Genomic DNA, 24,683 nt, shown 5'->3' with positions numbered 1-24,683 from the left:
ATAATAATTTAATGATTGCATATGAATAATTAAAAGGAAAAATAAATGAAAAAACATAAAACAATGTTTTTCTTAACTGAATTTCCATTTTTAGTTCCCAAACACATGTATGTTTGTAACAAATGTATGTATGTTAATTTCCTTTTGAATATGATTATTTATGAGAATTGTATGTTATCTAATTTATTATTTTTAACTCACAAGTCAAACAGTAATCTTCAATTTTTATTTTATGTATTACGGTTTTATAACCTGAAGTAGCACGCTGAAAATATCAGGACTTAAAACAAGAACTGTATTATTTTTAACTCACAAGTCAAACAGTAATCTTCAAGTTTTATTTTATGTATTACGGTTTTATAACCTGAAGTAGCACGCTGAAAATATCAGGACTTAAAACAAGAAATGTATTATTTTTAACTCACAAGTCAAACAGTAATCTTCAAGTTTTATTTTATGTGTTGTTTGGTTGAATAACACAGAGGCTAATGCCGGCAAATAAAGTATTTATTAAATCATAATATGAGGAAACAATAGTTCGCACACACAGTGCTACACGTCTGAATCAACCAACAACTAGTCAGCTTCTTCAACAAATATATATCTATTTCCCCTATCGGGAAGTCGTTGTATTACATCACGCAACTCGCGCAACTTAACTGAGAAGGAGAGGAAAAATGAGATTTTATTTGCATATTAACAACACTCCCCCTGCGAATAAATACACATTTTTTCACAAAATATAAAACATAAATATACTAATTTCTCATACAACTTAAACTTATTAATAATTAATCAATTAAATTTATTTGTGACACAGTCCAAGTGAGCTTGTCAAAAGTTACAGCTTTAGTTAGGAAATCTGCGATCATTTCGTCCGTTTGCACATACTCTACTTTAATAATTTTGCCAATTATATCCTTTACGTAATGAAGTTTCAAATTTATATGTCTCGTTCTAGAAGATGATTTTGCACTATTCAACCAATCAATTGCAGATTGATTGTCAGACGAAATGGTCACAGGTTTCTTTACAAATATAGAACAATGCAATTCTTCCAATAAATTTAATATCCACATTAGTTCTCTACAAACACCACCTAAAGAAACAAGTTCCGTTTCACAAGTAGATAGAGCAACTGTTTTTTGTTTATTGCTCTTCCATAAAATTAAAGAATCACCTAACATTACAATTTCTCCTGAAAATGATTTCCCATTTTCAGCATTTCCCCAGCTTGCATCTGCATGAGCATTCAAAAGTCCTGATTTGTTACTAAAAAATAATTTTTTTATCCTTTGTACCATTGAGATATTTTAACACTCTTTTAGCTAAATTAAAATGCCGTTTCTCAGGTTTATGATTAAATTGAGATAAGTAGCTCATGACAAATGCTAAGTCTGGTCGTGTTCTGTTCGAGAGATATAAAAGTTCCCCTATTAATTCTTGATATTGTGTTTGGTTAACCATTTCGTTTGAACAATTAAAACTCCTATCCTCACCTTTTACGATTGGTGTTTTTACACATTTGGAATCAAACATACCATGTTTCTGCAATAAATAGTTTATATATTCAGTTTGAGACAAAGTTACGCCCTTCTCACTTTTATTTATTTCTATACCTAGAAATTTATTCTCTTTACTTTCTTTCATTTCAAATATCCGAGATAATTTTCCCACTATATCATTATACATTTGCAAATCTGAATAAATAACTATTAAGTCGTCTACGTATATTCCAATATAAAAATACTTAGAATTCTCTATTCTAGTGAAAATACAATTATCCGAAGCTAGCTGTTTTAAACCAAGCTTTTCTAATTCCCGTTTAAGATGTAAATGCCAATTTCGACCTGATTGGGGTAATCCGTAAAGACTACGTTTTAACTTGCATACTTTATTTTCACCAAACAAATGTTTAAAACCTGGGGGAATAGTCATATATACAGTTTCTTCCAAATTACTATAAAGATATGCAGTCTTAATATCTAAAAATTTTACTTCTAAATTTAATTTGGCAGATAATGCTAACAACAAACGCAAAGATTCGGTACTTAACACGGGTGAATAAGACTCTAAATAATCACGATTTTTTACTTGATTAAAACCTGCTGCTACTAACCTAGCTTTGTATTTATTTTCTTTCATAGTAAAAACCCATTTACTCTTAACTAATTTTACATTTTCAGGTTTATCAACTAGATCCCAAACATCGTGTTCGTGAATGGAATTTAATTCTTCATTCATTGCTTTTTCCCATTTTAACCAATTTTTATCACGTTTAGCTTCATCAAAATTACCCGGAATATTAGTTACTAAGTTCGAACTTGTTTTTTCCTTTATTCTATCTGATCGACGTACACCTAGCTCTAGTAACCTGTTTTCGTCTTCAATTATTCGTTGTTCATTTAATTCCCTAATTTTTTCTTTTGTTGCACCTACTGGACGACCGCGAGTTTTAGTTTCACTTAAATCTCGGGTATCTTTCAAATCCAGTGGAAATTCAAAACCTGTATTTTGGTCTTCTACATTAGTTTGAATATTAAAAAATTCATCGATGTCATTAGATTTATCCTCACTAAACAAATTACTACTACCTAATAATTTCTCATTAAATTTTACTGAACGCTCTTCGATTACTTTATTTCTTTCAGGGTCGTAAATACGATAAGCTCGTCTTTCATTCGAATATCCCAACATAATACCCTTTTTACCTGGAATCGAAAGTTTGTGTCTTAAAGCTTTAGGAACGTGATAGTATACTGTAGATCCAAAAACACGTAGATATTTATAGTTCTGCCTTTTATTAAAGAATAATTCTTTTGGAACTTCAGTTTTACCTTTTCGGGGAGTTAGGTTAGTAACATGCGTTGCATAGGCTATTGCTTCAGCCCAAAAATTTAAATGAAGTTTACTATCATAGATTAATGTTCTAGCTCTATCTAACAAAACTCTATTAGCTCGTTCAGCTTTACCCAAACTTTCTGGGTTGTACGGCACAGATTTTTCATGAGTAATTCCACATTCACTGAAATAAAACTCAAGATCTTTGTTTACAAACTCAAGACCATTATCACTACGAAATTTCTTAATTTTCTTATTTATTAAGTTTTCAAATTTCAACTTAAAACTTACAATTTTATCAAATACTTCGGTTTTGTTCTTAAGAAAATAAGTAAAATACATGCCAGAAAAATCATCTACTAATATTAAAAAATATCTTGAATTACCTAAGGACTTAACTGGGAATGGTCCACACAAATCACCATGTATTAATTCTAAAGTTGTTGAACTTTGAGGAGTTAAAATACTAGAATGAGGTTTTCTGGTAATCTTAGAAATATCACATGATTCACAAGACAATTCATTATCAATTTTTAAATTTAACATTTTACACATTTTACGCATATAATCAGCACTTAAATGACACAATCTTTTATGCCAAATTACATTCATTTCAGCGTTATTTTTAACTTTGTTACACTCAGAAAGACATACCTCGTTATTAACATTAGGTTTTAGCTTAACTTCTAATTTTTTATTCACATTTAAAGCTTTCAAAACTACGCGTCCATTAGGAGCAATAATTAATACTGAGTTTGAATGTGATTTTACATTAAACCCCTTATCCATTAAACATGTAACTGACAGTAAATTATGACGTAATTCTGGTACATACAATACATTACTAATTGTAATTTTTGCATTATTACTTAGTGAAATAGCTTTAACAGTTCCGGTTCCTTTAGTATCTAATGTAAAAGTCTTACCTGCCTGGTATATTTTACTGTCGCAAGCATCTATAGATTCGAACCAGCGTTCATCCTTGCACATATGAGACGTGGCTCCGCTATCCAGGATCCAACATTCGTCCACTTGTCCTTTCTGTTCAGCTGAAACTAAGGCGTAATCATCTGGAGTAGCACTTTCGGATACCAATGTCTCTTGAAAATTTGGTTTTCGGCGACCTTTTGCTCTGCTGGTCGATGTTTTGTAGCCCCTATCTGTTCCCACTTCTTGATGTTTCGAATAACAATCCTTTGCTATATGTCCCGGTCGTCTACAGGCATAGCAAATTTTCCTAGGTAAACTCTTCTTCTGAGTAGCATATGCGGATTCCAAATTTCTATGTCCACGGGATTTCTGTAGTAAATCTTTTTCTTCTTCCCTTAAGACTTCAAGTATTTCTTCTATCGACTTTTCTCGTTGCGTTTTTAAAACTTGTTTTATGCGCTCATATTTTCCAGCTAGACCTCTGACCGTGTAGAACACTAATTCTCTGTCAGATATTTTCAGTCCCAAGGAAGCAAACTTAGTCGATAATCCTTTAGCTCGAGCTATATAATCGTTTACGGCTTCTGAATCCAGCATTTCTAAGCTCTTAAGTTCGGCACCCGCATAAATCTTTCTATCTTCCTCAAGCCCAGTGTAGGTAGTTTTAATTCTTGTCCACAAAGCTTTTGCATTCTTTTCTTCTGCATATTGCAAAGCTTGTTCGTCTGATAGAGACAACTTCAAGTATGATACGGCATCTTGGTTTGTAGTTTTCCAAACTTGCAATTTACCAGGGTCAGTTGGAGCTTCCTCTGCCAATGCCGACATTAGTTTTTTGAGATTCAAAACCGCTTCCATTTTCATGGCCCAAAGATGATAATTAGTTCCAGTCAACTTCGGAATTCCAAAAACTAAGTCCTTTTCCATGATCATCGTAAACCACGCTCTGCTACCACTGTTGTTTGGTTGAATAACACAGAGGCTAATGCCGGCAAATAAAGTATTTATTAAAACATAATATGAGGAAACAATAGTTCGCACACACAGTGCTACACGTCTGAATCAACCAACAACTAGTCAGCTTCTTCAACAAATATATATCTATTTCCCCTATCGGGAAGTCGTTGTATTACATCACGCAACTCGCGCAACTTAACTGAGAAGGAGAGGAAAAATGAGATTTTATTTGCATATTAACAACATTATATATTACGGTTTTATAATCTGAAGTAGAACGCTGAAAATATCAGGACTTAAAACAAGAACTGTATTATTTTTAACTCACAAGTCAAACAGTAATCTTCAAGTTTTATTTTATGTATTACGGTTTTATAACCTGAAGTAGCACGCTGAAAATATCAGGACATAAAACAAGAACTGCATTATTTTTAACTTACAAAACTTTAAACGGGAACATGGTTATTTTGTAACAGAAATCACAAAGTTTCTTTTGATTTCATTATAGTTTTAGAACCTGGAGTATTTCACTTAAAAGATGGGGAATTCCCGCAAAATACAGCCTATCAAGAAGCCCACTTTGTTGATGTCATGCATTCAGATGGTGGAACTTGTTTCCGTAAGTAATAGTTATTCATGTAAATAATAAACATGAAAATAAATAAACAAAAAGTAGGAAAGTAAGGATGAGCTCAGAAGAAAATTTCCCTTTTTTTTTTTAACTTTCTTTGAAAGAGTTTTCTTAATTAGACTGCAGTTTTCAAAAATTCATAATAGTAAATTTATGAGACAGGCCATAATCATTTCTCCCAGAATTCTTGTTTTTATATCAAAAATTTCCTGACAGATGGCTCTTCAAGCTTCATCTACCATTTTCCGTTGCTTTTTGATGTATAAAAAGTCCTTTGCCTGATTATGACATTGTGACTGATGGTGAATATTTAGAAACCACTGTCATGTGATATTCATTCACTGAAATATTTCGAAAAATGTATTATTAATTTCCAGTTATTTTTCTTTGATATTCAAGTTTAGTACTTGCAGCGCTACCTGTTGAAACATTTTTGAACTAAAATCAGGTCCATATCATCTTGTAATCTATCACAAGTTCATATAGACAAGTTTAAGAACTATTTTCTGTTTTAAAAAAATTATAATCCATCAGTTTAATTTAAAACACTTTATATGAAAAATAAATTGAAGAATAAATCAAATATATCCATTTCTGTTAAATATAAATTGAAAAACAGAGTGGATAAGGGTCATTCTCACAAAAAGGTGATTTCTTAAGTCCCTTAGTAATAAATATTAGGAAATACAGCAGATTTCTTAATATTTTTCTTCATCATTTTTCATAAAGTTCTAACTAGCAAATCATATGCATTTCTGCTAAATGTATTTAATATTTCATTCCCATTTTTTAATAAACATGACTTCAAAATCCCCTCCGTGGACGTCCCTACATCTGTGACACAAAATAATTTTTAATGGCTGTTAAACAATTTAAATGTTATTTTAATGATTTTTGAAGTTTTAACTAGTTAAATGCTTGTAGTAACTTTTTATTTAATACTAGGAGGCTTCGCCCCCTGCTCGCTGCCGCTCACCAACCCCCGGAAGTGCTTTCGCAGTTCATTTCGGATTGCTTCGCAATCCAATGCTCGCTTTGCTCGCTCATTGGATACGTTCGTAACGTCTAGTTTTTGTATACTTTTTTGAATACTGAAGTTCCGAAATCTTTTCACAGTAGAAAATTCTAAACCTGTACATTTCAATATTAATTTGAAATTTCAAACAGTTCACATATTTTTCTTAATCACACTATTCAAAATTTCAGTTGTTGAGAAAAGTAACTGTTGTAAGTTATGCTTTAAAGTCTTTCCCACCAGAGGGCTAAAGCCATGTGCTGTAAAACAATATGAAATAGTAGTCTGCCACTGAACGCCGGATGTAAAGCATCGGCTTTGATGAAGATAATTTTGTTTTTTTAATTCTCTGAAGGGCGCCACCTTAATAATATGGAATTTGTAAAATAAATGTATATATGTTTGATTGTTGATGAAGCCCATCATTTTGTGTTTTCATCAGTGTTCAGAAGCAGAACAACTATAAGTTTTTTTATTTTATCACAAAAATATAAAATGTATAAAAAACAAAAAAATAAGAGTAAGAAAATGAGTATAGTCATAGAAAAAGTTAAAATTATAATATAGTATTTGTCAGTTAAAATAAAACTTTTTGTTTAAGTCATTGCTAACAATTTAAGTTTCTCCGAGGCAATTCCAAATTAAGGTAGTATTGTTAAGTTGAAACACAATATTTTTAGTTTTGATGTCAACAATACAATTCAATTTTTCACAAAAACGATTGTTTCCATTGTTTAGTTCAAAGTCAACAACTCAAATTTTTCTGAGGCAACTCTTAACCTCTAAATATTATTTTTTTTATGTATACATTTCTAAATGTCAGTATTCAAATTTGTCAGTATTCATCAATGTCAGTATTCAAGTCCTCAAATTTAGCATGAAGTTGTAAAATGTAATGAAAGAGGGTCATAGTAATAATGAAAGTAGAAGTAAAGTTAGTACTGTAAAATTAAAACAATATTTTTAATCAATGAGCCAAGTTCTTCAAGAAGCAGTTGTAGAAGTAGCTAGTAAGTTGTTTATTTAAAACTTTTTATAGAATTTTTTTAAAAACACAATTGTTAATCTAGGCATTTGGCGATACAACACTTATAGAATTAAAGGATTTGTTACGTCAAGCGCTCAGGTATCATAATTTTGATCTAGTTGCGCTTCTATGTCATTCTGATTTATGTTGCTAAGTTAACTTTCAAAAAATTCTATGGCTGGAAACAGCATTTTTATTTTTTAAGTTGTTTATTTTTATTTCTTTTAGAACTCGTTATTTTTTTAGCGAAATATTTTTTAACCTAACAGAATTCTTTGCCGACTGTTTTCTCTATGAATGAAGAAAATAAAGTAAATATTTAGCTGTTGTGAAAAGAATCTTATTTAGTTGTACAAAGTACTTCAGCCAAAATTTGGGAGCCACGTAAGAGAATTATATATATTAGATCAGAAACACATCATTAAAAGGCAGAATGCTTTGGTGTTTTCAAAACAAAGCAAACGTTGCCACCGGCGGAAAAGAAATACAGCCAAAATTTGGGAGCCACGTAAGAGAATTATATATAATAGATTTTTTTTAAAAAAAAAATTTTTTTTTAAAAATAAATTACAAGTAAATTTTGTCCTTCAAAAATGAAATCTCCCTCCATGGACAATTAATATAGTTCGGTAAATATGCAATAAAGGGCAGCATATGCGAAATCCCTAAAAGACAGCTGCTGGGAAAGGTAACCATTCTATTTTCTAATGTTAACTATCAGTTATTTTTGTTCTCTTTGGTGTCAGTTTTGGATTGTTGTGTTCAAATGGGGTTTTTCAAAGTTCTCACCGTATCCTCTGTGGATATCATAAAGAAGGTAAGAGAAAATTATTTTATTTCTGATAGATGAATTTTATATTGCAAAAATAGTATATTTAATAAAAAGAACTGCACCATTTTTGTAACTTCAAAATCAAAAATCAGTAAAATTCAAGAACTAGTGTTTGTCTCCTCCGTGGACATAACAAGTCCATGGAGAAGACACAGTCAATGGAAGAGACAATGTGTTAGATAACCATAATACAATTTTAATTATTAAAAAACTATTTTCTTTTAATTTATATTTTTTAAATGGAACAAATGTGTTAATTTGTTTGTATTTTTAAAGAAAATCAATTAAGTTTAACTTTTTCTTATCGGAGAAGTAAATATTGGCAATTTTTCTAAATAATTTCAATGATGTTTAACATTTTTTTTTCTCTTCAAAATTTAACAAAAAAATGGCAAAACCAAAATGAAAAAAAAAGAAATCAATCAAATGTTCAAATGCAAAAGAGAAGGGAACAGAAAAAACTTAGTATGAGACAAGCTAGACAGAAATTAAAGGAAGACCCTATATTGTTTGAAGAAAGTAAAAAAAAAAAAAAAAAAAAAGAACAAGAAACTTTAAAATCTGTATCAGAAAAAGATTTAACAGAAAAATCGTGATTAAATATACTTAAATTTCTAGAAATTGATAGAGCAAGCCGTTTGTGCCCAGGGAAAAAAGAAACAATAACAAGAAGAAAAGAGAAAAAACAAAAACGTTATTTGAATGACAGTATGTTTAACTTGCATAAAATGTTCATAAAAGAGTACCCTCAGCACTCAACTTTCATTAGGAGTCTGAAATTTTATTTCAATAGTTTTACATTTTAATTTATTAATATTCAGTAAGAGTTACTTAAAAAATTGTACACCTAGGTTAAAAATGGATGTTTCCTTTCATAGCAGCATGATTAATCGGAAGTAGCTCTATCTCTAATAATGAAATATTTTATTATTTACTTATTAATGTTAAACTCATATCAGTTGTACCCAATAATTAATTAATTAACTTTCATTGACATTTTATATTTTATAACATAAAATGTCTCCTCCGTTGACCATTACATCCCCTTCGTGGACGAGGCAGAATTTAAAATATTTTAAATCTTGTAAAAATAAAATAGAAAACTTGACCATTATTATAAGGACATATAACAAAAATAAATAAAGGCATTTATGTCATTTTTATCACTTTTTAATTACTTTAATTTAAGAAAAATTTTTAGTCTATTTATACCTTTTCAGTGAGAATGACCCATAAATGATTTACGCATTATTTTAGGGAATTTAAATTAAAATAATATTAAGTTTGATATTTTGACAATAAGAAATTATTTATTATATACAAGTTTCTTATTAGCGAAATCTCTAAAAGCCCTGATACTTTGACAGTTCTGTGACATTGATCAAGGTTCGTGACACAAAGAAAATGGAAGTTAAGAATTGAAAAAATTCAATTGGTTTAAAAACCGGAGAATAGAGTTATCTCCAATTTTCTCTTCTTATGCGAATAAACTAATATAGCGTCAAATGATGTATTTTAATAATGAGCCTTTATGTGAATAAAGTAAAGCAAGGGGAATAATTCACTAGTAAAGGTGCAAAATGAACATACTGCAGCTTTGCTTCTGCAGTATATCAACCAGAACCTTTCATTAGTGTATGAAATCAAAACCATAGTTCAAAATATCGCCCTTATCCAGACGTTAAAAAAATACTGCCTATTGAAAAATTGTTAAGGGTCCCCTTCAAACAGAGGAGCGATTTTATTTCCATTATTTTCAACCACAGTGAAAACATTTTAATAATTATTGAAATTGTATTTAATAATTATTGAATTGAAATGTCTTCTATATGAAATTCAGTTACCAAATTTTAAATTTTAAGGTTTTGAGTATTTTTAAAATTTGAACTTTATAAAGCTTTAAACTTTAAAAACGGTTTAAAAATGCTTACAACTTAAAATTTGCAAACTCGATTACAAAGTTTGATAGAACACACTTCAATGAATAAAACGAAAAGAAAATTCGTCATAAATATTTATTTGCAACTCAAGAAAATAAGGATATTCCAGACAAAGACGATCTCCTGCGTTCATTATATGCAGGATAGGCGGTCGGGAATAATTTCAGCTCTTTTCAAATTCTATGCAATGATGTATAAATATAGAGACAAATATTTTATGAGTAAAATCGTTATAATTTCTAAACTTTTTATCCCATCAACTGATGTTTGATCTAATTCTTGCCTGCGCGAAATCCACACTGAGAGCAATTTCTCACTTGTCTAGACAACAAAGAACGTTGCTAAAAGTCTAAATAGATGAAATTTAAAAAAACACATTTATACATAAAAACGTTTCCAATTTCTGATTTGCCAACAGTCTAAATACAAACAAACAGAGCCAAAAGTCTAAACAGGAGAAAGAGAAAAATAGACATTTATACATAAGAACCTTCTCTACTTCTGAAGTATTATAATTCTCATTCTAAAAATCCACAGCATTTTAAATACATTATAAATCCACATAATTAAATTATTGCCTTTATTAATTTAATTTTGATTTTATTGGATTTAGCGTAAAACCGTTCATAAAAAGAACTGATTTTTTTTTCTTTTATAATTCTAACCATGACATCTATCGCGTGGATTTTTCTTAGATAAATATTTTATGATAAATATTTTATGAGTAAAATCGTTATAATTTCTAAACTTTTTATCCTATCAACTGATGTTCGATTTAATTCTTTTCTGCGCAAATTGCACACTGGAAACATTTTCTCCCTTGTCTACATAACAAGGAACGTTTCCAAAAGTCTAAATAGGTGAGATTTAAAAATACACATTTATACATAAAAACGTTTCCAATTTCTGATTTGCCAACAGTCTAAATACAAGAAAACAGTGTCGAAAATTCTGCATAGAAGAAAGTGAAAAATACACATTTATACATAAGAACCTTCTCTACTTCTGAAGCATTATAATTTTCATTCTAAAAATCCACAGTATTTTAAATACATTATAAATCCACATAATTAAATTATTGGCTTTATTAATTTAATTTTGATCTTATTGGATTTAGCGTAAAACCGTTCATAAAAAGAACTAATTTTTTTTTTCTTTTATAATTCTAACTATGACATCTATCGCGTGGATTTTTTTTTTTATGAGTAAAATCGTTATAATTTCTAAACTCTTTATCCTATCAACTGATGTTTGATTTAATACTTTTCTGCGGAAATTGCACACTGGAAACATTTTCTCCCTTGTCTACATAACAAAGAACGTTTCCAAAAATCTAAATAGGTGAGTTTCAAAAATACACATTTATACATAAAAAACGTTTCCAATTTCTGATTTGCCAACAGTCTAAATACAAGAAAACAGTGTCGAAAATTCTGCATAGAAGAAAGTGAAAAATACACATTTATACATAAGAACCTTCTCTACTTCTGAAGTATTATAATTCTCATTCTAAAAATCCACAGCATTTTAAATACATTATAAATCCACATAATTAAATTATTGCCTTTATTAATTTAATTTTGATTTTATTGGATTTAGCGTAAAACCGTTCATAAAAAGAACTGATTTTTTTTTTCTTTTATAATTCTAGCCATGACATCTATCGCGTGGATTTTTCTTAGATAAATATTTTATGATAAATATTTTATGAGTAAAATCGTTATAATTTCTAAACTTTTTATCCTATCAACTGATGTTCGATTTAATTCTTTTCTGCGCAAATTGCACACTGGAAACATTTTCTCCCTTGTCTACATAACAAGGAACGTTTCCAAAAGTCTAAATAGGTGAGATTTAAAAATACACATTTATACATAAAAACGTTTCCAATTTCTGATTTGCCAACAGTCTAAATACAAGAAAACAGTGTCGAAAATTCTGCATAGAAGAAAGTGAAAAATACACATTTATACATAAGAACCTTCTCTACTTCTGAAGCATTATAATTTTCATTCTAAAAATCCACAGTATTTTAAATACATTATAAATCCACATAATTAAATTATTGGCTTTATTAATTTAATTTTGATCTTATTGGATTTAGCGTAAAACCGTTCATAAAAAGAACTAATTTTTTTTTTCTTTTATAATTCTAACTATGACATCTATCGCGTGGATTTTTTTTTATGAGTAAACTCGTTATAATTTCTAAACTCTTTATCCTATCAACTGATGTTTGATTTAATACTTTTCTGCGGAACTTGCACACTGGAAACATTTTCTCCCTTGTCTACATAACAAAGAACGTTTCCAAAAATCTAAATAGGTGAGTTTCAAAAATACACATTTATACATAAAAACGTTTCCAATTTCTGATTTGCCAACAGTCTAAATACAAGAAAACAGTGTCGAAAATTCTGCATAGAAGAAAGTGAAAAATACACATTTATACATAAGAACCTTCTCTACTTCTGAAGCATTATAATTTTCATTCTAAAAATCCACAGTATTTTAAATACATTATAAATCCACATAATTAAATTATTGGCTTTATTAATTTAATTTTGATCTTATTGGATTTAGCGTAAAACCGTTCATAAAAAGAACTAATTTTTTTTTTCTTTTATAATTCTAACTATGACATCTATCGCGTGGATTTTTTTTTATGAGTAAACTCGTTATAATTTCTAAACTCTTTATCCTATCAACTGATGTTTGATTTAATACTTTTCTGCGGAAATTGCACACTGGAAACATTTTCTCCCTTGTCTACATAACAAAGAACGTTTCCAAAAATCTAAATAAGTGAGTTTCAAAAATACACATTTATACATAAAAACGTTTCCAATTTCTGATTTGCCAACAGTCTAAATACAAGAAAACAGTGTCGAAAATTCTGCATAGAAGAAAGTGAAAAATACACATTTATACATAAGAACCTTCTCTACTTCTGAAGCATTATAATTTTCATTCTAAAAATCCACAGTATTTTAAATACATTATAAATCCACATAATTAAATTATTGGCTTTATTAATTTAGTTTTGATCTTATTGGATTTAGCGTAAAACCGTTCATAAAAAGAACTAATTTTTTTTTTCTTTTATAATTCTAACTATGACATCTATCGCGTGGATTTTTTTTTATGAGTAAACTCGTTATAATTTCTAAACTCTTTATCCTATCAACTGATGTTTGATTTAATACTTTTCTGCGGAAACTGCACACTGGAAACATTTTCTCCCTTGTCTACATAACAAAGAACGTTTCCAAAAATCTAAATAGGTGAGTTTCAAAAATACACATTTATACATAAAAACGTTTCCAATTTCTGATTTGCCAACAGTCTAAATACAAGAAAACAGTGTCGAAAATTCTGCATAGAAGAAAGTGAAAAATACACATTTATACATAAGAACCTTCTCTACTTCTGAAGCATTATAATTTTCTTTCTAAAAATCCACAGTATTTTAAATACATTATAAATCCACATAATTAAATTATTGGCTTTATTAATTTAATTTTGATCTTATTGGATTTAGCGTAAAACCGTTCATAAAAAGAACTAACTTTTTTTTTCTTTTATAATTCTAACTATGACATCTATCGCGTGGATTTTTTTTTATGAGTAAACTCGTTATAATTTCTAAACTCTTTATCCTATCAACTGATGTTTGATTTAATACTTTTCTGCGGAAATTGCACACTGGAAACATTTTCTCCCTTGTCTACATAACAAAGAACGTTTCCAAAAATCTAAATAGGTGAGTTTCAAAAATACACATTTATACATAAAAACGTTTCCAATTTCTGATTTGCCAACAGTCTAAATACAAGAAAACAGTGTCGAAAATTCTGCATAGAAGAAAGTGAAAAATACACATTTATACATAAGAACCTTCTCTACTTCTGAAGCATTATAATTTTCATTCTAAAAATCCACAGTATTTTAAATACATTATAAATCCACATAATTAAATTATTGGCTTTATTAATTTAATTTTGATCTTATTGGATTTAGCGTAAAACCGTTCATAAAAAGAACTAATTTTTTTTTTCTTTTATAATTCTAACTATGACATCTATCGCGTGGATTTTTTTTTATGAGTAAACTCGTTATAATTTCTAAACTCTTTATCCTATCAACTGATGTTTGATTTAATACTTTTCTGCGGAAATTGCACACTGGAAACATTTTCTCCCTTGTCTACATAACAAAGAACGTTTCCAAAAATCTAAATAGGTGAGTTTCAAAAATACACATTTATACATAAAAACGCTTCCAATTTCTGATTTGCCAACAGTCTAAATACAAGAAAACAGTGTCGAAAATTCTGCATAGAAGAAAGTGAAAAATACACATTTATACATAAGAACCTTCTCTACTTCTGAAGCATTATAATTTTCATTCTAAAAATCCACAGTATTTTAAATACATTATAAATCCACATAATTAAATTATTGGCTTTATTAATTTAATTTTGATCTTATTGGATTTAGCGTAAAACCGTTCATAAAAAGAACTAATTTTTTTTTCTTTTATAATTCTAACTATGACATCTATCGCGTGGATTTTTTTTTATGAGTAAACTCCTTATAATTTCTAAACTCTTTATCCTATCAACTGATGTTTGATTTAATACTTTTCTGCGGAAATTGCACACTGGAAACATTTTCTCCCTTGTCTACATAACAAAGAACGTTTCCAAAAATCTAAATAGGTGAGTTTCAAAAATACACATTTATACATAAAAACGTTTCCAATTTCTGATTTGCCAACAGTCTAAATACAAGAAAACAGTGTCGAAAATTCTGCATAGAAGAAAGTGAAAAATACACATTTATACATAAGAACCTTCTCTACTTCTGAAGCATTATAATTTTCATTCTAAAAATCCACAGTATTTTAAATACATTATAAATCCACATAATTAAATTATTGGCTTTATTAATTTAATTTTGATCTTATTGGATTTAGCGTAAAACCGTTCATAAAAAGAACTAATTTTTTTTTTCTTTTATAATTCTATCTATGACATCTATCGCGTGGATTTTTTTTTATGAGTAAACTCATTATAATTTCTAAACTCTTTATCCTATCAACTGATGTTTGATTTAATACTTTTCTGCGGAAATTGCACACTGGAAACATTTTCTCCCTTGTCTACATAACAAAGAACGTTTCCAAAAATCTAAATAGGTGAGTTTCAAAAATACACATTTATACATAAAAACGTTTCCAATTTCTGATTTGCCAACAGTCTAAATACAAGAAAACAGTGTCGAAAATTCTGCATAGAAGAAAGTGAAAAATACACATTTATACATAAGAACCTTCTCTACTTCTGAAGCATTATAATTTTCATTCTAAAAATCCACAGTATTTTAAATACATTATAAATCCACATAATTAAATTATTGGCTTTATTAATTTAATTTTGATCTTATTGGATTTAGCGTAAAACCGTTCATAAAAAGAACTAATTTTTTTTTTCTTTTATAATTCTATCTATGACATCTATCGCGTGGATTTTTTTTTATGAGTAAACTCATTATAATTTCTAAACTCTTTATCCTATCAACTGATGTTTGATTTAATACTTTTCTGCGGAAATTGCACACTGGAAACATTTTCTCCCTTGTCTACATAACAAAGAACGTTTCCAAAAATCTAAATAGGTGAGTTTCAAAAATACACATTTATACATAAAAACGTTTCCAATTTCTGATTTGCCAACAGTCTAAATACAAGAAAACAGTGTCGAAAATTCTGCATAGAAGAAAGTGAAAAATACACATTTATACATAAGAACCTTCTCTACTTCTGAAGCATTATAATTTTCATTCTAAAAATCCACAGTATTTTAAATACATTATAAATCCATATAATTAAATTATTGGCTTTATTAATTTAATTTTGATCTTATTGGATATAGCGTAAAACCGTTCATAAAAAGAACTAATTTTTTTTTCTTTTATAATTCTAACTATGACATCTATCGCGTGGATTTTTTTTTATGAGTAAAATCGTTATAATTTCTAAACACTTTATCCTATCAACTGATGTTTGATTTAATACTTTTCTGCGGAAATTGCACACTGGAAACATTTTCTCCCTTGTCTACATAACAAAGAACGTTTCCAAAAATCTAAATAGGTGAGTTTCAAAAATACACATTTATACATAAAAACGTTTCCAATTTCTGATTTGCCAACAGCCTAAATACAAGAAAACAGTGTCGAAAATTCTGCATAGAAGAAAGTGAAAAATACACATTTATACATAAGAACCTTCTCTACTTCTGAAGCATTATAATTTTCATTTTAATAATCCACAGTATTTTAAATACATTATAAATCCACATAATTAAATTATTGGCTTTATTAATTTAATTTTGATCTTATTGGATTTAGCGTAAAACCGTTCATAAAAAGAACTAATTTTTTTTTTCTTTTATAATTCTAACTATGACATCTATCGCGTGGAATTTTTTTTATGAGTAAAATCGTTATAATTTCTAAACTCTTTATCCTATCAACTGATGTTTGATTTAATACTTTTCTGCGGAAATTGCACACTGGAAACATTTTCTCCCTTGTCTACATAACAAAGAACGTTTCCAAAAATCTAAATAGGTGAGTTTCAAAAATACACATTTATACATAAAAACGTTTCCAATTTCTGATTTGCCAACAGTCTAAATACAAGAAAACAGTGTCGAAAATTCTGCATAGAAGAAAGTGAAAAATACACATTTATACATAAGAACCTTCTCTACTTCTGAAGCATTATAATTTTCATTCTAAAAATCCACAGTATTTTAAATACATTATAAATCCACATAATTAAATTATTGGCTTTATTAATTTAATTTTGATCTTATTGGATTTAGCGTAAAACCGTTCATAAAAAGAACTAATTTTTTTTTTCTTTTATAATTCTAACTATGACATCTATCGCGTGGATTTTTTTTATGAGTAAAATCGTTATAATTTCTAAACTCTTTATCCTATCAACTGATGTTTGATTTAATACTTTTCTGCGGAAATTGCACACTGGAAACATTTTCTCCCTTGTCTACATAACAAAGAACGTTTCCAAAAATCTAAATAGGTGAGTTTCAAAAATACACATTTATACATAAAAACGTTTCCAATTTCTGATGTATTATAATTTTCGTACTCTAAGTCCACAGTATTTTAAATACATTATAAATCCAGATTATTAAATTATTAGCTTGATTAATTTAATTTTGATCTTATTAAATCTTTCCTTTTCTCCCTAATGATGGATCTATAATATTCATCATCGTTTTTCTTATTTTACAAATTATTACAAAAGAATGATACCTCTTATAACGTGTTTTCATGTTGTAAATGTATTTCATTTATGCGTTTTTTTGCTTGTATTTTTTTTAATTAGAATAGATGAAAGAATTAATTATTTTTCTTTCTCCTAATGCATCCAACTGAAATTCAACAGTCAACTCATGTATTTGACTAGCGGCAATAAGTGTTTCAATCCAATCTAGAAGAAAAGAGAACTTTTAAATCAATCATTGGAGAAAAATTAGTTTATTATGGTAGGATCGATATTTGAGTTTTATGAAGAAGAAAGTTACAGTAACTTCCCTCGTTTAAGTATCAATCAAAACAAAGATTTTTTTCACTTTTCTAGACTCGTAATTCTCATAATATTTGTATAGAATATGTTGGCATATACACTAAGAAAAAGAACAAAGTTAAAACAAAGTTTACCGTTTTTCTTGCTCAATGGGAACACCAGAAATTTTCCCAGAAGCGCTTTGGTAATGATATTGGTACACAATGGTAATGATTCTTTGGAATTTTAAGTTATAATTTTGGTAAGATTAACAACAGAATAGGGTTTTATATTGTGTGATAAAATTTGGTAAACGTGGTAAATTTGGTAAATCGTGAAAATGCTCATGGACCTTAGAATAATGATAGTTAGGAAATCAACTAAAGAAAGTTCACGGCGATAACAAACAATTGGTGAACTTGCTATCCAATTTTTTACTTTGTAGAGTGCATATTAGGGTGGTTTTACTGAAAGACAACATTACTCAACTTTATTTCTAATTGCTAAAATTGTCGCAAATGAAAAAATTACTCCAAAAATAAGTAAATTGTCATAAAGAATTGTCATGGAAAAAAAATTTTCTCCCTCAAATCTTTTTCGACATCCCATAAAAAGGTGCTATTTAACTTACAAGGGGAATGAGCAAGCCTAAAATAATATAAGTACCATCACCTGAAATCAATGAAAGTAACTTCACCTGAAATGAACACAAATCGGTAAAAACTAATTTTGATGATGAGCTGATTGAATAAATAACTAATGGCATTGGAAATGCTGCCATATCATATCTGGAGAATTTCAAAGCATAAAATAATTTATTTGAGAAGATTATAATGAATTTTTGCAATTATGCTGGATGTTTATGGTATTTGCAACACTGAACAAACTGTCTTTTTCAGAACTTAAGTTGCGATACTTTGTATACCTAGTGGATGGCAAGGCCCGCAACTAGCTAAATAATTTTTCGGATATGAATTTGCCTAAATAGATACTTTTAGAAGTATCTGTCTTTCCTGAATAAGCATCTAGATAAAAGTTAAGCTAATTGCTGTGTTAGATCCAAGTGGAGACCTAAAAAATGAAGCAATATATTGTAAGTATCCCTCTGGGAAACATCTTCGAATCATCCAGGGAGGATGATTTGAAAATACGGTATCACAATTTTGATAATCTTCATAGGGGATGGCTTCCCCCCTTTGGGACCCCATTTGCATTTTGGTAACATAACGCACAAAGTCTAGCCCCTTATGTCAGAATACTTTAATAAGGTTCGATTACTATAGACTCTTGGTCCATACACAGGCATACCAAAGAGGTTGCTCACCCGCTTTCTGACTTCTTCCAGTGATGTTTAACTTTGGTTTTCTACTTACTGTAGGATGTTAAGAATAATAGTTTTATGCCAGTTGGCACCTCTAGAGTGTGCCGTCGAGGATATTTGAACGTTCGTTTCTTATGACCACCATAGTGTATATTCTACGAAAATTTGTAAATAAAAACTGCAAATAAAACATGGATTTAAAATGTTAACATTGCAGCACAAATTGTGGGACAGATAAAGCCAATTGGTCATGCTGACTTCTATCCCAATGGCGGAGTCTTAGAATTGTCTTGTTATTACGAAATTGTGGAAGCTATTTTAAAAGGGGATTCTTTGTATGGTAAGTACAATTGAAAAGCAGGCTATATGTTGATCTCTGTTGTATTGTAAATTAAGATTCATCTGCATTATATAAATGAAAAAAAGTGCATTTCTGTATGGATTCGACTTAGAAGAAGCATCAATCAGGGAAAATAAAATTTCTCTATTCGTAATGCTCCGTAATAAATGCCTTTAATAGTATGCTATGTTTTAGGCACTCTTGTTTAAAATTACGTCAAAAGTTTCCGTTACACGTCAGATAGTGTAGAGTAATATTTATAACACAAAAGATATTTAAATTTTTCAAATTACTTCTGAGAAAGAGCAACAACTGTATGGAGTAATTTACTTTACTTTACATAGGGAGGTGTGGCTGAAAAGATTAAAATCAGTTTTGATATAAGAGGAAAACCCTCATTTACACAACAGTCTACGTGCCGTTTTCATCACTTGCACATGTACCACGGTGTGATACTGGCTTCGATTGCTGGGGCGAATTCAAACCTCCTTCAACTCAGGATAGATGCTGTTGTATTTCTTTCGTTTCGTTAAAAATTTCGAATATATATTTTAGAAATTCGTTCAAAACTGACTGAACAGAAAAATCAGAATTTATTACACGTAAATTCAGGAAGAAAAATGAATATCAGCAGAGAATTCTCCACATACTTGCAATTGTTTTAGTTTCCTCTTGGAAACTATCACTAATCTCATTTTGCTCTAGATCTATTTAGAAAGTGTATATAACGATATTAAAATTATTTTAGAAAGTGTGAAAATTTGAACTGACAAGGTGAGAGGATTTCTCTTTTCAATGGTCAAACTTTTTAAGTATCTTTTGAAAGACATGTCGTGAAAATTTTTTTCTTCTTTTACGTTTGTTGTGGATTATTTACTAGTATTCTTATATTAAGTTATGTCAATTGCCCATAGTTTCTAAAATTATTCGTTGTATACATCCTCCTACAATCTCACCATAGCGATATTTTATTAATTAGTTTTCCTTGTACGATTCCAATTAGGCATCCGATTATCTTTCATAAATACTTTTTCCATGGGTTATTAAGATTATACGGAAGCTGTACTATTGGGCTATTGGAGGTGGGGACAGAGTAATCTGTAATGATAATTCGGAGACAAAGCTGGCATATATACACATTGCAGTACAGCAGATGATGGTACAAACAACCTAGCTTCGTCACCACACTCTCTGAAACATTATGTTCCGATAACCTGTATTAAAAGTTACTTTGTACGATTGATAAATCTTTAAACTGCTGACCTCTGGTGAGAAACAGAAATTAGTGATTGAATCGTAGAGTGCGCGGAAAGGGATTGTTTGAAGAACGGAGAAATTGACAATCGCAGAAACATTGCATGACATTTTCTACACGCTTGGTCAGTGAAATAGGCGTCTCAAAATAACTTGAGATCTTTCCTCTCCCCACTTTTCTCCTCTCCGTTTCCTTGGTTTCAATAAATTTTACGTTTTTTTTTTATCCGCCAGCATGTTTAAATTTCTTACTGAAACGAAAATGCAGGATTTTTCCTGAAAATGGTAACGAGACGGGAAAAGCGTGCAGACTGGGAAAATTGCTTAAGATTGAGACGCCTACAAAAGATAAGATTACAAAGAGATAAAATACTATTATTTCCTTCTTTCCTAGCCATTGCATCAATTCTTATTCCACAATTATGCACTCACCTCCAAGTTCTGCAATTCTACAAAGTGTCCATTAACCACCCCGCAGGATTGCAAATAGGTGCGATGTGTGACAATTACGAAGATTTTCTATCCGGCGCATGCAAACGTTGCTGTAGGAAAGATTTCTCAAATTGTGCAGTAGCAGGCTTTGATGCTGAACACTACTTTCCTCACAAAGGTGAACCTAGGAAAGAGAGAAAGTATTACTATGAATTAGGACTTGTTTGCCCTTATAATGGTAAGTAGAATATAAGAATACTGTCTAAAGACATTTGAAATTCATTTTAGTTTAAACAGAAGAACCGCAATGAAAAATAAAACATTCGAAACTTCATAAGCAAAATAGAAAAGTTAATCTTAAAAGTATACATTTTTAAGTCGTATATATTGATTTCGCCCTTAAATAATTGAAATTATACTCATTGATGTACAAATACGAATTGCCATTTCAAAGTTAGAAGTTTAATAAAAATAACATCATTTTCTAGTTCAGCTTAATGTTACAGTAATTCGCAGGGTGTTTTGTAATGAATATGCATTTATAAACCTTATCAAAAATCAAAAAGGATAACAAATTATTATTAAATGAAGGGGGAAAAAAACAAGACTATCACACTACTACATGCTATCAAAATCTGACAAATCACTACTAGAGAAAGCAAGACCTGTTTGACTGCCGAGACAAATTAAAAAGAATTGAGTTCTATTTATTAGAAACCCTTTTAAGGCAATCATCTGGTTCTCCTTCCACTTTTCTCAGAGGTAATGGACAACTAGTCAAGTTTTCATTCTAAGACATAGTTAACTATTAACCGAGCTTAGTACCAAAACGTAAATATTTTCCTCGGAGATGCCATTTCTCTGCTCTGAATGAAAACAAAAACTGATTCTGAAGCGTGAGTAGAGGTTTTCGCTTCCTCATAAATAAAGTAAAGCTCGTTACCTTACCAGTTGAACCTCTTTTCCCATTTTGGATATGACCTTACTTATGAGGCGAACCTGAACCTCAAACTAAAACAGTTAAGAGGTTTTGCCCCGTTAGCGTTTTGCATTCATTAAGTTTTGATAGCATTTTTTAACACCTCCCTTGCTCATTTGCGACTATATTAAATTAATACTCATATTGCAATAATCAATGTTACGATAATCAAATATTCATTGCGAAAATATTATGATATCCGGGTCATGAAGGTTAGCGAATAAAATCAGGCTGTCCCGGATATTTCAAAGCCTGAAAAAGCATGTTTTAATAAGTTAATTTTTAAAACCAGATATTATATTACATTTTTTTCTCACCTGTTATTTTATTTATAATTTTTATAACACTGGATAGTTAAATCTTTTATTATTAATTTCCAAATAATCTTTTTTAATTATAATGCTGTTTTAAATACTACCCGCTTAAATGGACAATGTATTCAATAAATAACTTATTTATTTGTATCTGTTTTTTTTTAGAGAATTACGAGTTTAGCATTTTAAAAGATTGCTAAACGAATGGAAAATATTATTTTGCATAAATTATCAGCTTTGCAGTTTTGGATGCAACACATCAAAATCAGTCACTGGTCTTTTATATTTTGAGATATGAAATTTCTAATTTACCCTCTTCTGAATAGGATGACATGTTCTACGAAGAAGAAAATAGGAGGAAAAAACGCTACATAATATACAATGAATTAAAAAGTATCTATAAAAAAAAACGACACGCTTTGAAGAATTCGTACTTGACGTAATGTGCACTGAATTTAAAAAAAAGACACGCCTTCTCAAAAGAGCTTGTAATCTACATAATATATAATAAATTGATAGAAAAAAACGACTCTCTTCAAAAAACTAGTGTTCTCAACATACAACTTATTATAAAATAATTAAAACAAATTACACACTTTAAGGAACTTGTGATTTACATAATGAATTTTTAAAAAACAGCATGCTTCTATGAACTTGAGATCTAAATATACTATTAATTGAATAATAATAATAATAAAACAACACGCATTAAAGAACTTGTAATAAACAACGAAACAAAGAATCACGCTTCAAAGATCTACAGAATATGTAATAAATTTTAAAAAAACACGCAATTCACAGAACTTGTGTACTAAACAAAAACAATGAATTGAAAAATAATAATAAATAGTACACATTTTAAAGAAATTGTGACATACATAATATAAAATAAATTTGAAAATAACAACAGGCTTCTAAGAACTTGTGTTCTAGTTTTAAATATTGAATTGAAAAATAATAATTAAAAAAACTACATACTTTAAAGAACTTGTCGTATGTATAATATAGTATGATTTAAAAAGACACAGACTTCTAAGAACTAGTGATATAGATATGCAATGAATTGAAGAACAATAATATAAAACCAACATGCTTTAAAGAACTTGTGATATACACAATATACAATGAAAAAAAATAGCTTCATAGACCTTGTAATCTACATACTATGCAGTGATTAGAAAGAAGGAAAAAAACAGACCTGCCTCTTTGAGAGGATTTGTGATATACATAACAGGCAATGAATAAAAAAACCCGAAATGCTTCAAAGAACTTATCTAAATACACAATGAACTGGGGAAAAAATGAACGACACGATAAAAAGAAATGGTGATATATATAATATACCATGTATTAAAAAAGAAAATATTTTTCAAGGAACTTTAGATCTAACTATTAAATTTTCATCAATCTTTTTGCAACTTTACTCAGAAAAGTTCTTGATACATGATTTTCCGCAAAAAAGTAGAAAAGTAGAACCTATTTTCGAATTCAACATCCTCAGTGATTTAGATAAATAGCTTATAAAAAATAGTAACTGTTTTTAGTTTTTCAATTTCTTGAAGTGATTGTAAATCTCACATTACAATATAGCATTAAAATTTTTATGAATTGTGTTGAGTTTTTTATTTTTACTATATTCTGTTGCAAGTTAAGAAAAAACCATGATCCTTATGAAGAGAACCTGTTTGCATCTGCAAGCCAAATACAAACAGGTTCTCTCCAAAGTGCAAGCCAAATGGATTCCAAGATCCCAGAGCAAACGTATATCAACATCACCAACTCTTGAAACATTATACAGCCTTCTTTTTGCTTGCATTTTGCTCATTTTATAGCACAGCTAAGTTAACTATTAACCGAGCTTAAAGCCAAAACGTAAATATTTTCCTCGGAGATGCCATTTCTTTGCTCTGAATGAAAACAAAAACTGATTCTGAAGCGTGAGCGGAAGTTTTCGCTTCCTCGTTTCTCACTTTGGATATGACCTTACTTTTAAGGCGAACCTAAACATGAAACCAAAACAGTTAAGAGGCTCCGTTTCGCATTCATTTTTTAACGGCTCTCTTGCTCAAATATTCATTTGCGATAATAATATATCAATATTCATATTGCGATAATCAATACTAGTGGGCTGCACCCCCTGCTCGCTAACGTTCGCCAACCCCCGAAAATTGCTACGCAATCTTATATGGTTTGCTTCGTATACCAAGCTCGCTTCGCTCGCTGCTAATTTACGTACATTGCATATGCACAAAATTCGTAGAATTCAAA

General features: G+C 29.5%; 1 protein-coding gene across 1 annotated transcript in view; it reads left to right on the top strand.

Moving 5' to 3' along the window:
• Positions 1-24,026, top strand: part of LOC147807750 (pancreatic triacylglycerol lipase-like) — a 54,776-nt gene extending 30,750 nt beyond the window's left edge. Inside the window, exons 5-8 of the mRNA XM_087165586.1 lie at positions 5,237-5,347; positions 19,314-19,436; positions 21,085-21,360; positions 22,581-24,026. Coding sequence (XP_087021712.1) covers positions 5,237-5,347; positions 19,314-19,436; positions 21,085-21,360; positions 22,581-22,615 — 545 coding nt within the window. The 3' untranslated portion in view covers positions 22,616-24,026. The remainder of the gene's footprint in view (positions 1-5,236; positions 5,348-19,313; positions 19,437-21,084; positions 21,361-22,580) is intronic.
• Positions 24,027-24,683: the final 657 nt, after the last annotated feature.

The sequence above is a fragment of the Parasteatoda tepidariorum genome, chromosome 6 (genome assembly GCF_982258835.1).
Source record: "Parasteatoda tepidariorum strain Cologne lab strain chromosome 6, Ptep-v5.0, whole genome shotgun sequence".
Classification (NCBI taxonomy): domain Eukaryota; kingdom Metazoa; phylum Arthropoda; class Arachnida; order Araneae; family Theridiidae; genus Parasteatoda; species Parasteatoda tepidariorum.
The sequence above is the reverse complement of the archived record's forward strand: the minus strand, read 5'-3'. Positions and strand labels throughout refer to the sequence as shown.